Source organism: Bombina bombina, chromosome 6 (genome assembly GCF_027579735.1).
Source record: "Bombina bombina isolate aBomBom1 chromosome 6, aBomBom1.pri, whole genome shotgun sequence".
NCBI lineage: Eukaryota > Metazoa > Chordata > Amphibia > Anura > Bombinatoridae > Bombina > Bombina bombina.
In genome coordinates, this window is record NC_069504.1 from 754,643,099 (window position 1) to 754,657,435 (window position 14,337).

At 38.0% G+C, this 14,337-nt stretch overlaps 1 protein-coding gene across 2 annotated transcripts in view; it reads right to left on the reverse strand.

The window, feature by feature from the left end:
• COL5A3 (collagen type V alpha 3 chain) overlaps nt 1–14,337 on the reverse strand; it is a 295,561-nt gene that overhangs the window by 17,815 nt on the left and 263,409 nt on the right. For both annotated transcript variants that reach the window (XM_053718030.1, XM_053718029.1), the window contains 3 exons: nt 7,527–7,580; nt 7,369–7,422; nt 7,163–7,270 (listed from right to left, as the gene is read on the reverse strand). In XM_053718030.1, the coding sequence (XP_053574005.1) occupies nt 7,163–7,270; nt 7,369–7,422; nt 7,527–7,580 (216 nt within the window). The remainder of the gene's footprint in view (nt 1–7,162; nt 7,271–7,368; nt 7,423–7,526; nt 7,581–14,337) is intronic.

Here is a 14,337-nt window from a genome sequence, read left to right on the forward strand (position 1 = left end):
AGGGGGAGAAGAAGGGGGAACAGTAATAACTTTGCCCTGACAATAATTACAAGCAGGAGATAGGGTTAGTATAAGTGGTAAAAGCTTTCAAGAGCAAATACTGAACACAGAGAGCCAGGAGGAGAGATGGGGTTAAACGGAGATTCACTTTTTTTCCTTGTGTCGCCTTTTTCTGTCAATTTCTCGGTGTCTTAAAATTCACTTTTGTTGGAGTTGCACATTTAATCACTAAACTCAGACTCCTTATTGGAGTCTGTCTACTAATAATAACACGTTAATTTTTTTTTTTTTTTTGTTTTTTGTTTTTTGTTTGTTTTGTTTTTTCACATTTTTCTCAGTATCTCCCCCAATTGTCTATCACCATCACATACAATTCCTCACATCTTTCCCTACCACTCCCCCTGCGGTCCCCTCCCCCCTTTCCCTTCTCTTTTTTTTTTCCCTTCACCTAAAACAACACTGGAAAATTTAAAACTAAGAGCACAGCCCTAGATCACAGGTTGGTCTATTGCACATGGATAAATTCCTAAATATTCACTGTAAAACCCCCTCTCCAACCATGGCGAATAGAAGTAAAGATAAGAAAACAAAAAGCTCAATAAATACCTCAGTGGATACTAATCTAGCTCCCAGCAATCCTCCATATGTTAGCGAATCCTCAAACACTCAAGCCTTGGTGGATAGTATCTTAGAAGCGTTGGCCCCTAAGTTTGACACTCTGAGGTTGGAGATCAAGCAAGATATGAGGTCACTTACACAAGAACTTAGGCAGTTCTCTAACAGAGTACAAGAACTTGAACAAAGGGTTTCAGATCTTGAAGATCTAACAGCCACATATACTACAAGATCTAAAACCAATGAAGCCACAATTGAAAAACTCCAAATTAAAATTGAGGACTTAGAAAACCGTTCGAGACGGAATAACTTTAGAATCATAGGAGTACCAGAGGAGAAGCAATACGAAAATCTAAATAGCTTCATCACTGAAACATTAGTGCAACTACTCAAAATTCCAACTACATACCCTAAAATTATTATCGAAAGAGCCCACAGATTGGGGAGACCTGCCCCAGATAACACAGGTAAAGTTAGACCAAGACCAATCATAGTTAAACTATTGAATTTTCAGGATAAAATCAGTCTCTTCCAATATTATCGTAAAAACCAGCCCATTTCTCTGGGGAACTCCAGTATCTACCTGTTCCAGGACTTCTCGGTTGAAACGGCAACCAAGAGAAGGGAGCTATCCCCAACATGCACTAAACTCATTAACTTGGGTATACGGGCCACCCTGACCTATCCAGCAAGGCTCAAAGTGTGGATTAAGGATGAAATTCACTATGCCGATACGGCTAAAGAGGCGAGCGAACTTTTAGTTAAACTAAAAATCCTTTGAAGAATTAAAAAGATTTAAATAAAAATTGTAATAGTCGATATTCATTAAGAAATGGCTCAAGATTATGAGTATGTCTCCCTTTCGTCTTCCCCCCCCTCGCCGCTCTTGTCTTTTTTTTTTTTTTTTTTTTTTTCTCTCTCTTTTTTTCCTTTTTTTCCCCCCTTATTTTAACTTAAAAATATGGCAAGGTTAGAAAATATCACATTTGTCTCATGGAATATTGGGGGTCTTACATCCCCTATAAAAAGGAAAGCAATTTTAAACCAATTGAGAAAGTTAAAGTCTGATATAGTATACCTCCAGGAAACGCATTTAAAAATTGAAGAAACCAGGAAACTAAAGAAATCCTGGGTAAAGGAGGTAATGGCCACTCCAAGTTTAAATAGGAAAAGAGGCGTAGCCATACTTCTGGGGAAAAAGATAATGGCCAATGGTCTAGAGATTCTCAATACTGAGGTAGACCCAGAGGGGAGATTTATCTTGTTAAAAATTAAGGTGGCAAAAACTATATACACATTATGTAATCTATACGCACCTAATGTGATAGACTCAACTTTCTGGGACTCCCTATTAACTAAAATAATGCTATTTCAGGAAGGTTTCCTGATCTGCGGGGGTGATTTTAACATGGCCCCACAATATCCGTTAGATAGACTAAGATCAGTGGACAATCAAGTCAAAAATAAAAGAGACAACCTGGAGAACAAGATTTTTAAAAAAATTACTCAGAATTTGGCAGTAAAAGATATTTGGAGACTGCAAAACCCAGAATTAAGAAATTTTACATGCCTATCTAGGGCCCATAAATCATTTTCCAGAATTGACCTATTTTTGTTGGACATCAAGCTCCTTGAGCGGAAAGTAATGACAGAGATCTTACCTATTTCCCTCTCGGACCATGCGCCTATTGTGCTTCAGTTTCAGGAACCAGATAAGAGATTTAAACAAGCACGCTTTTTTTTTCCAAGATATTTATCAAAAGATTTAAAATTTAAAAACTGGCTTAATTTGAAATTTAAAGAATATGCGGAGCACAATGCTGACTATTGCAAGCATCCGATGATATTCTGGGAGGCTGCAAAAGCCGTTCTAAGGGGTGAAATAATATCTTACATGGCTAATATTCAGAAAAAAATCAAATCTAGAGAGAAGGAAGTGATTAGCTCATTAACCAATTCTTATAATCACTATCTTCTAGACAAATCAAGGGGTAATTGGCTAAAATACATAAAGGCTAAAAACGAGAGAGACACGTATTTAATCTATCAGGCGTCTCAAAAAGAATTGAAACTCGAAGCCAAACTCTACAGATTTGGAAACAAAACGGGTAAGCTCCTGGCCAATCTAGTAAAAGGAACCAAAGGATCAGCCGTGATTGATGCACTTCAACAGGAAGGCAAAAAAATAACTAGGTCAGAAGAGATAGCGGATATCATATTAACATATTATAAGGAGATATACTCGTTCAAAAAATCAGACAAGACTCAATCTGCTCAATTTTGGGGACAGTTGACACCCCCATCTTTAGCGAGGGAAGAGTTAGAAATTTTAAACGCCCCTATTAGCGAATTGGAGATAGAGAATGTCATAAATAAACTCGCATTTGATAAGGCTCCTGGCCCAGACTCATTGCCTAATGAATTTTATAAAATTCTTTCACCATTAATAGCTCCAAATCTTTGTAATCTATATAACGCAATTTACATAGATGGGATTTCAATTCCACCCTCTTTCTCGGCTTCGAACACTATATTAATACCCAAACAAGGCAAAGATCCCACCTTAAAAGAGTCATATAGACCTATAGCGCTATTGAACATAGACTATAAGATCTTAACCTCCATTTTAGCAAACAGATTACAAGCTATCCTACCTTCCATTATACATAAAGACCAAGCAGGCTTTCTCTACAAACGCAACTCATCAGCAAAGATAAGGGAAGTTCTGTTGACGGTAGAGTATTTTAATACAGGGGAAGGCAGCGAGGGGAGGGAGGACATCCCTGACCAGGCAGTCATTTCAATAGATGCGGAAAAAGCATTTGACTCGGTTCATTATGATCACATAACAGAGACCTTAACTAAATTTGGGTTTGAAGGTAAATTTTGTCAATTGATTAAAAATTTATACAACAAGCCATTTACGAGACTGCTGGTCAATGGCGACCTTACGCCAGGGATTACTCTGGAGAGGGGAACTCGACAGGGGTGTCCTCTCTCCCCCCTGCTTTTTGATATCTCAATAGAGCCCTTAGCTATGATGATACGACACCAATTGGAAGGCATAAAAATACGAAATAAGGAGCTCAAAATTGCATTGTATGCAGACGATATTCTTCTCTACATAGCAAATATAAAAGACAATCTCCCAAAGTTATTACTGATCATTAAACAATTTGGAGCTTTTTCAGGCTATAAAATCAACAATTCAAAATCAGAAATGCTCTGGCTGAGAAAAAATAAAGAATCACCATTAAACATACCCTTCAAAATGGTGTCAGAGGCTTTTAGATACCTAGGTGTCGTAATTCCATCTAACATAGATAAGCTCTATGAACTTAACATCTCCCCAATTCTTAAGGATATTAAACAGAGCTTAATAAACTGGCAAAGCCTCCCTCTGTCTATGTCTGGTAGGATAGCCTTGTTTAAGATGATATTACTCCCAAAATTGTTATATATTCTCCAAAATGTTCCAGTAATTCTTAAAGGGAAAGACATCCGGCAGCTGAATGCGGTAGTGAGAAAATATATATGGCAGAACAAAAAACCAAGAATTGCGTTTTCCAAATTACAATTACCAAGAAACCAGGGGGGTCTTGCACTACCGGATGTGTGGTTGTATAATATGGTTTATCTGGCACGTATTGTGGCGGATTGGATTTTTGCCAAAGACTATGTAACAAACAATGAGTTAGAAATCAATATTTGCTATCCATTTCTACCAGTAGCCTTAATACACTGCAAATCCAAACTAATTCCCCAGGAGCTGAAATCATTTAAAACAATTTATAATCCTATACAAAGTTGGTGGAAAATGGGCAAGCTCCTATTGTTAGACTGTAATGTATCTAAGTTTGTTCCATTTCGGGGCAACCCGAAGTTCCCGGCTGGCTTAGAATCAGCAACATTTCAAAGATGGCACAGGGTCGGCCTGGATAGGGCTATTCAGTTCATGGATAGTGAGAATCAAGTGGTTAAAACATACGAATCACTTAGGCAGGAGTTTGACATCTATAATAGAGAATTCTTTGCCTATCTGCAGGCCAGACACTTCGTAACAGAGCTCAGGAGAGAGGCTATTGGGGGATGGAATTGGGGGAGATTGGAGGTATGGTTAGATATGGTGAAAAATGGGCAGTTCTCCATTTCTCCTTGCTATTATTTGCTTGTCTCTCTTAAAGGCACAGCAAATCTTGAAAAACTCTCAGTTGAATGGAACAACTTAATACCAGAGAGGAATGTGGATGTCCAGTTGGTACAGGGCTCAATTACAAGAATAGCTCAGACCACATTATCCTCAACCTGGAGGGAATCACAAGTCAAACTGTTACATAGGGCGTATTTCACCCCGGAGAAAGGGTTGAAATGTGGGAACAATGAATTTAATAAGTGTCCAAAATGTTCAAAACATGCGGCGGATCTGGTCCATATGGTATGGAGTTGCCCGAGAGTGGGTCAATTCTGGAAAAAAGTAGAATATTGGTTAAAAAATACAGTGAAGATCCCTTCGTTTGAAATCTCTCTAAGTCATAGTGTTTTTCTGAGAAAAGACAGGGAAAAACTACACCCTCAACATAAATTAATCAATATGGTAGTGATTGCAGCTCGATATCTGATTTTTAAAAAGTGGAAATCGTCTGCAACTCCAACGGTTAGGGAGATCAAAAATTGTTTAAAAAAACAATGTATTTTAGAACAGCTGGACACTAACATGAATGATGAAGGGGACATTAGAAAGTTTTTCACAAAATGGTCTGCGTTTATTAAATTTTTCTCGGCAGTCGAAATAGACTATATGATTTTTCCATTTAGAAACTCGGAACTGGTACTACTGGGGGTATGGTAGCTCCTAGTGGGGGGCTTCCCCATATTTTTTTTTTTTTTTTTATTATTATTTCTTTTTTCTCCTTCTTCTCTCTCTCTCTTTTCTTCTTTTTTTTTTTTTTTTTTTTTCTCCTTCTCGGCGGAGGGGGGGGGGGAGGGAGGTAGGGAGGGTTATTAGGACTCAAGTGACAAACAGGACTTGTCCCAAAACTGGTCAGGAGTTGTGAAGCGATCAGAAACTGTGGGTAGTATATGTAAAATCAGTAGAGAAAATTAAGTTAAATTAGTTCATAGTTGATAGGAACCGACCTCAGAGTTGGGATCAGATTTTTATAATTACTGTGTTAGTAATTGTCAAATTTGTTTTGGTTTAGTTAATGGGTATTGTTAACACAGTTAAGTTCTGTTTGAATTTAATCTTATGTTGATGTTGGATATGGACGTTGCATGATGCAAACAATATGTTGAAATTTACTCTGCTGAATAATAAAGACAAATTTAAAAAAAAAAAAATTACATGCCCTATTTGAAAAATGAAAGTTTTTTTTGGATTTGACTGTCCCTTTAAGCTATTTCCTATATTTATAAGTCACACAGAAGACCAAATTTTACCTTAGAATAAATTTTGCTCGGATTTTATTTAATGAGAAAACTGTAATGTAAAATTTCAAAAAGCAATATAAAGGGATAGGTAGGATCTAAATCATGATAGTATTTTTTTACTTCCATATCCCTATTAATATGGTAAAATGTATCTAACCCTACAATAGTATACACAGTGATTGATTTTCACAGACTCATTTGCATATTTTCCTATTTGGCCAAAGCAAAGGACTCTAGAAACACGATTTCCACCAGGATTTTCAATGGGTGTATCTCTGAACTTTTCTTGATTTACTAAATATTGTAAAATTGTGCTAACAAAATCCAACCTGTCAGGATCCAACAAATCATCACCAATCTGGGAATTTTTACTTTGTTGCTTCTAAACAAGGCTTTTGCAGCATTACAGTTTTTAAAAAAAATATTATTCCTAAAAAGTAAACATTTTGTAATATTATACTTTGGGGTATGTCACTACCCACTACTAGAGTTGTGTACATTTTTTCCTATCCAACCAACTATGTATAGAGCAGCCATTTTTTTTGTTAACTTCAAAATAACATCAAAACATTATAAACAGCCTTAACTACCCTTTCATGCATAACAAATATATTTGTAACTATGGTTAAAGGGAGACTAAACCCTATTTTTTTATTTCATGATTCAGATACGTTCTAATTTACTCCTTTTATCAATTTTTCGTAGTTCTCTTGCTATCTTTATTTAAAAAGCAGGAATGTGATGCATAGGATCAGGCCCATTTTTGGTTGAGAACCTGGGTTATGCTTGCTTACAAGCGCTATCCATGGTGCTAAACCTAAAATGAGCTGGCTGCTAAGATTTACATTCCTGCTTTTTAAATAAAGGTAGCAAGAGAATGAACAAAAATTGATAATTGGAGTAAATTAAAAAGTTGCTTAAAATGTCATGCTCTATCTGAATCATGAAAACAACATTTTTTTAGTAGTATCCCTTTAAATAGTGTTCTTTCATATGTATGATAGAAATTTGTTTAATTTATAATCCCTTTAATCATATCTATAAATTCAGATGCAGGATACCATTGTTATATGGTATTTGTAATGTGATATTCTACTGGTACACATATGGTACTTACAGCAGGTCCAGGGATTCCCCTCATACCCTCTGATCCAGGTTTTCCTGGTGATCCTTGTGGCCCAACTGGTCCAGTCTTTCCAGGAGGCCCTTCGGTCCCAGCTTCACCCTATAATATATCAAACAATTAATAGTGCCACCACATCATCACACTGATAAAAATATTAACAAATATTTGTTCAGACTTCTAATTAAATTGTACTATACCTTAGTTCCTTTTTCTCCTTGCCTGCCTTCCTTGCCAGCTAGTCCCAGGGGTCCCTGAATTAGAAATAATGCCATATAATTACGTCATAAATGAGTGTATGGCCACAGACTCCATATTGCATAAGATGTGTGTGTATTTAATAATGCATGCCACTTACTCTTCTCCCAGGTGAACCAGTTGGTCCAGGTTCACCTGAAGGTCCAGGTGGTCCCTATAAAATGTAAAAGAAATTAGTCGTCTATTGATCAATGTCAGTACAAGTTAATGAGTAAGACTATATTCACTATATTCACATACTTTAGTTTGTCTTTCAGTGAATGAGATACATGTTTAGTTAATGGCGCAGTCTACTTGATTTTTATTGTTTAAAATATAGATAATTCCTTTATTACCTATTTCCCAGTTTTGCATATATATTGATACACTTTTTACCCATGTGATTACTTTGTATCTAATCCTCTGCACACTGCCCCATATCTCAGTTCTTTTGACAGACTTGCATTTTAGCCATACAGTCCTTACTCATAAATTAACGTCACAGGAGTGAGCACAATGTTATCTATATGGCACACATGAACTAGTGCTGTCTAACTGTAAAAATGGCAAAATGCACTAAGATAAGAGGAGACCTTAAACGGCTTACAAATCAGTTTATGAGCCTACCTAGGTTTAACTTTTAACAAAGAATACCAAGAGAACAAAGCAAATTTGATGATAAAAGTAAATTGGAGAGTTGTTTAAAATCACATGCCCTTTCTGAATCATGAAAGTTTACTTTTGACTTGACTGTCCCTTTAATATTTATTGTTTGTGTTTCTAATATGTTTTTTTTAGTTACTAGAGTTGATATAATTATGACTGTGCACCAATGTTATTTCAAAGTATGACTATTTTATAAAAAAATAAGTATTTGCCAGTCCCCATATTTTTACACGCTAGTGTAAATCAAACCTATCTTGACAAGAGCTAAAAAGCTAGAAATGGCTGTCAGAAATATCTAATTTGCATATCTTACCCAGAGTTCTCTGGTGCATTGATAACAATGTATACAGACCTCTTCTGCAGGGATACTTGCCTAGATGTGCTAATTGGATATACAATAACTTTAATAACATGAGTTCATTGAGCAACAAGCTTGTAATTGGCCGTAACTCTCAGCCTGTTTATGAATCTAGAAATCAAAAGCTCATTGAGGACTGCAGTGTTTACCCCATGACCTATTTAGGGCAAGAATACAAGTGGAGCAAGAATACAAGTGGAGCAAATTCTCCCGTTTACAGGCACTCAATAAATAACCAGCCATTACAAGTGGCTGGTTATTGCTACCAGGAAATCAGATCTCTGGTTAATTTTCAAAATGTGCCCCAATTGCCCCCAAAATAGTGTAGTTTATTAAAAAAAAAATCTAGCATTTTTATTTTTTAATAAAATAACTGTAAAAAGCTTTTATGAGGGGTTAAAGTTGGCGGGTGTGGGGTGTTAGAAAAAAAAAAACAGCGCTAAAAAGTGACTTTACTGTGTGTTCCCTGTAAATATATGTTTATGCTTAGATACATATAAATTTATGTGTTAATATGTGCATATAAACCTATAAACACATAAATATAGATGTATATAAACATATACATATATATAATATTTGCTGCCAATGCGCGACTTACCCCCTTCGCTGCACCAGTTTGGCATGAGAACGAGGTTCCCATTGTTGCCTATGGAAGTGCGCTCTTGTGAGCACAAAGCTTCCATGCAATGCAAACGTGCGCTGGTATTACTAAGTGGAGCACAAATATCACCCTTGCAAAAGCGATATTTTGTGCTCCACTTGTAATCTAGCCCTTAATGGGCACACTACCCGGCTGTTTTGTTTGAGCGAATATTAAGCTAAAATGATGTAATATTCGTTTTTTTTTTTTTTTTTCAATGCTTGTTAAACAAAGTATCATTAAATCAATTTATGTTACATTATGCAATTAATTTATGCTTTGATATCTTAGGAAACATTTATAATAGCAGAAAATTGTATAATATTGCAAAGTATTACACTGCCCCCACTCAGCTGGCAAACCTTTTTGTGGAAAACATAATTTATGCTTTCTTGATAAATTCTTTCTTTCTTGGCAGTGAGAGTCCATAAATTCATCATAACCTATGGGAAAATACTTCACCTGGCTACCAGAAGGAGGCAAAGATACCCCAAACAAAGCATTTAGTATCCCTTCCACTTCCCCTACCCTCTCAGTAGTTCAAACTGAGTATAAGGAAAAGTAGAGAAAAAAAAGGGAGTACAGAGGTGCCAAAAGACTGCAGCCACTTTACAAAATTCAGGGCGGTTTGTGGACTCCACAAATTCATTATAGCCAATGGGAAACTAATACCTAGCTATAGAGTCCACAAAAAATGTAGGGAACAAAAAGTAGGAAAGAACTAGGCACCACTGCTTGAAGAAGCTTCTCCCAAAAGACTTAGTCAAAAACATTGAATCTATAAAATTTTGTTAACATATGCAATGAGGGCCAAGTAGCAGCCTTCCAAATCTGTTTGACTGAAGCCTCATTCTTGAAGGCCCAGGAGGAAGACACAGCAAAGGTAGAATGTGCTGTAGTGTGTGATGGAGGCTGCTAGCCTGCTTCTATATACGCTGTGCGAATCAAACTTCTGAGCAAGAAGGATAGGGTAACAGCAGTGGCTTTCTGACCCTTGTGCTTACCAGAATGCAAGACAAATAAGGAAGATAATTGACAAAATTCCTTGGTAGCATGAAGAAAGAACTTTAAAGCTCTAACCACATCTAGATTATGTAACAACCTCTCCTTAGAGGAAGAAGGATTGGGACAAAATGACAGAACAACAATTTCTTGATTAATATTGTAAGTTGAAAAAACCTTAGGCAAAAACCTCATCTTTGTCTGCAGAACAGACTTATCTGCATGAAACACCAGATAAGACAGATCACATTGAAGAGCATATAATTCAGAAACTCTACGATAAGAAATACAAATTTCCAAGATAGAAGCTTAATATCGATAAAATGCAGAGGCTCAAACGGAATATGTTGAAGAACTCTAAGAACATGATTAAGGCTCCATGGAGGAGCAACAGGTTTGAAAACAGGTCTAATTCTAGCAAGAGCTTAAACAATGACTGAACATCTGGCAAACTAGCAGAAATCTGACTTAATATAACTGGTTGACAGGCCCTTTCCTAAGCCTTTCTGCAGAAAATGAAGTATTTGCGGAGTCTTCACCTTGTGCCAAGGGAACCCCCGATCCGTACAACAAGACAGGTAAGTTCTCCACACTTTGTGGTAAATACATATTATTGAATATAGATAGGGGGCGCCATATAGAAAATTTCTTAGAGAAAAAATACGTTGCTGAGTACTGAAAAAAATCTTTGAAAAAAATCTATGGAAAAAAGTGTGTATCTGTGTAGCAGAATATAGGCAAAAATGTTTCGATGCTAAAGTGGTGTTTGTGTTATGTCTCAGACTTGTAAGTGATTCTGAGGTAGAATCTAGTGGAATTAATAATAGTAATGGTAGTGCTTATATAACTTGGTGATGTGATACAATTTGTAACATAAAAATAAATAGTCAAGTGAAAAAACAGTGATTAATGATTAAAAGCTAATGCAAACCCAAAAGTGTCCATCAGTGATGCCGAAAATAAGATAAAAGTCATATAAAAGTTCAATCAAACAAGCGAAATCCGTGCGGCGAGGCTGCTTCTCTTGGTGCTGTCGGTGAGTCAGAAATCTAAATGGTGAAGAGAAAAAGAGAGCGCCTCATAGTGCAGATATCTCTAGACAGGTGGAAAGATTTAGTATAAACCAAAAAGACAGGTACTCACAAGTGGAGTGGCACTTTTCGTTAAAAAAGTGCATACGAGCAGGCTGACATTCTCAGCAGTCAGCACGCTGACCAAAGGAATAAGGTGCTGGTCTCTCGGTGTCTCACGATCCAAGGACAAAATTCCCAAACTCTCCTTTGTTGGATGCCGTACTTGGTAAGGTGTTTGTTTATTTATTCCAGTTGTAATCGGAACCTCTTGAGCAGTAAACAGTGTGAACTGTTATAGGGCTGTAATATGCGTCTCTTTGCACAAGAAAACAAAACTCAATCCAGGCTGAGTAACTGGAAAAAAGGGGTTTTTATTTTTGGAGCTGATAACGCGTTTCTCGGCCGTTAGCTCCTGGCCGTTTCATCAGATCAATATTCCCCGGAGTGGAGAGAGACGCATATTACAGCCCTATAACAGTTCACACTGTTTACTGCTCAAGAGGTTCCGATTACAACTGGAATAAATAAACAAACACCTTACCAAGTACGGCATCCAACAAAGGAGAGTTTGGGAATTTTGTCCTTGGATCGTGAGACACCGAGAGACCAGCACCTTATTCCTTTGGTCAGCGTGCTGACTGCTGAGAATGTCAGCCTGCTCGTATGCACTTTTTTAACGAAAAGTGCCACTCCACTTGTGAGTACCTGTCTTTTTGGTTTATACTAAATCTTTCCACCTGTCTAGAGATATCTGCACTATGAGGCGCTCTCTTTTTCTCTTCACCATTTGTGGTAAATACGTCTGGTAACAGGATTTCTAGACAACATTCTCACGAGGTCTGCATACCAAGTCCTGCACTGACACACAGCCAACAGGATTGCTCAAATTCCCTCCTGTTTGATTTGAGCTATTACTCAAGGGAGTAAAACAATCAGAGGAAAAAGATACACTAGATTTAAGTTCCACTGAACTGCTAAAAGGTCCACCAACTCCGCCTGAGGATCTCTCGAACTTGATCCATATATCTGCAGTTTGGCATTGAGATGGGAAATCATCAGATCTACCTCCGAGCACCTCTTCCTGTGGGTGTTTTTACAGAACACTTCCTGGTTCAGAGACCATTCCCCGGAGTGGAGAGTCTGTCTGCTCAGAAAATCCACTTCCCAAATATCCATGCCCAAAATGTGGGTAGCTGATATTTGGCATTGATGTGTCTCTGCCCACTGAAGGATATGACACACCTCCCGCATTGCCAGACAACTGTGAATTCCACCCTGTGATGTTGTCTGTTTGGAATTGAATAAGATGGACAGAACACAACTGGGGCCAAGACTGAAGGGCATTGAAGATGGCCCTTAATTCTAGAATGTTGATTGGAAGGATTGCTTCCTCTGGGTGCCAGGTCCACTGTCAAACTCACATCCACTGTTAAAATCTACAAGGATTGTCGTAGGAAGCACATGCCCTGAAGGACAGGTTCCTGAGACAGCCACAAGAAAGAGACTCTCTCGTCATTGTATCTAGAGATATTTCTTGAGATAGGTCTAAGTGATTACCATTCCATTGACTGAGCATACATAACTGTAGAGGTCTCAGATGAAATTTAACAAACGGAATAGTGTCCAAAGTCGCTATCATAAGACCTACCACTTCCATGCATTGGGTCATCAAGGGGCGAGGAGTTGATTGAAGTTGCCTGCAAACAGACTGGAGTTTCTCCCTTCGTTGACCTGAGATATAAATACGAATGATGACTAGTGATGTTGCGAATAGTTCACCGGCGAATAGTTCCCGGCTAACATAGCATGTTCGCTTCGGCCGGCGAACATATGCAATGTTCGATCCGCCCCCTATTCGTCATCATTTAGTAAACTTTGACCCTGCATCTCACAGTCTGCAGACACATTTCAGCCAATCAGCAGCAGACACTCCCTCCCAGACCCTCCCAGCTCCTGGACAGCAGCCATTTTAGATTCATTCTGATCCTGCATTCTTAGTGAGAGGAGGGATAGTGTAGCTGCTGCTGATTTTATAGGGAAATTGATAGCTAGGCTAGTGTATTCAGTGTCCACTACAGTCCTGAAGGACTCATCTGATCTCTGCTGTAAGGACAGCACCCCAAAAAGCCCTTTTTAGGGCTAGAACATCTTTTTTTTTTTTTTGCCTGTGTAATTTTGACTGTGAAACATCAGTCTGCTGGTGTAATCTAATAGCAGTTGCCTGCCTGCCAGCGTGTGTGCCAGGCCCACTTGCCAACTAGTGCCACCACTCATATCTGTTGTAACAGTAGTGTAAATTAAAAAAAAAAAAAAAAAAACTTTTTTGACTGTGAAACATCAGTCTGCTAGTGTAATCTAATTGCAGTTGCCTGCCTGCCAGCGTATGTGCTAGGCCCACTTGCTAAGTGCCACCACTCATATCTGTTGTAACAGTAGTGTAAATTTTGTAAAAAAAAACTTTTTGGACTGTGAAACATCAGTCTGCTAGTGTAATCTAATTGCAGTTGCCTGCCTGCCAGCGTGTGTGCCAGGCCCACTTGCCAACTAGTGCCACCACTCATATCTGTTGTAACAGTAGTGTAAATTTAAAAAAAAAAACATTTTTGACTGTGAAACATCAATCTGCTAGTGTAATCTAATTGCAGTTGCCTGCCTGCCAGCGTGTGTGCCAGGCCCACTTGCCAACTAGTGCCACCACTCATATCTGTTGTAACAGTAGTGTACATTTTTAAAAAAAAAACTTTTTTGACTGTGAAACATCAGTCTGCTAGTGTAATCTAATTGCAGTTGCCTGCCTGCCAGCGTGTGTGCCAGGCCCACTTGCCAACTAGTGCCACCACTCATATCTGTTGTAACAGTACTGTAAATTTAAAAAAAAAAAAATTTTTGACTGTGAAACATCAGTCTGCTAGTGTAATCTAATTGCAGTTGCCTGCCTGCCAGCGTGTGTGCCATGCCCACTTGCCAACTAGTGCCACCACTCATATCTGTTGTAACAGTAGTTTAAATTAAAAAAAAACAAAAACTTTTTTGACTGTGAAACATCAGTCTGCTAGTGTAATCTAACAGCAGTTGCCTGCCTGCCAGCGTGTGTGCCAGGCCCACTTACCAACTAGTGCCACCACTCATATCTGTTGTAACAGTAGTGTAAATTTTAAAAAAAAAACTTTTTTGACTGTGAAACATCAGT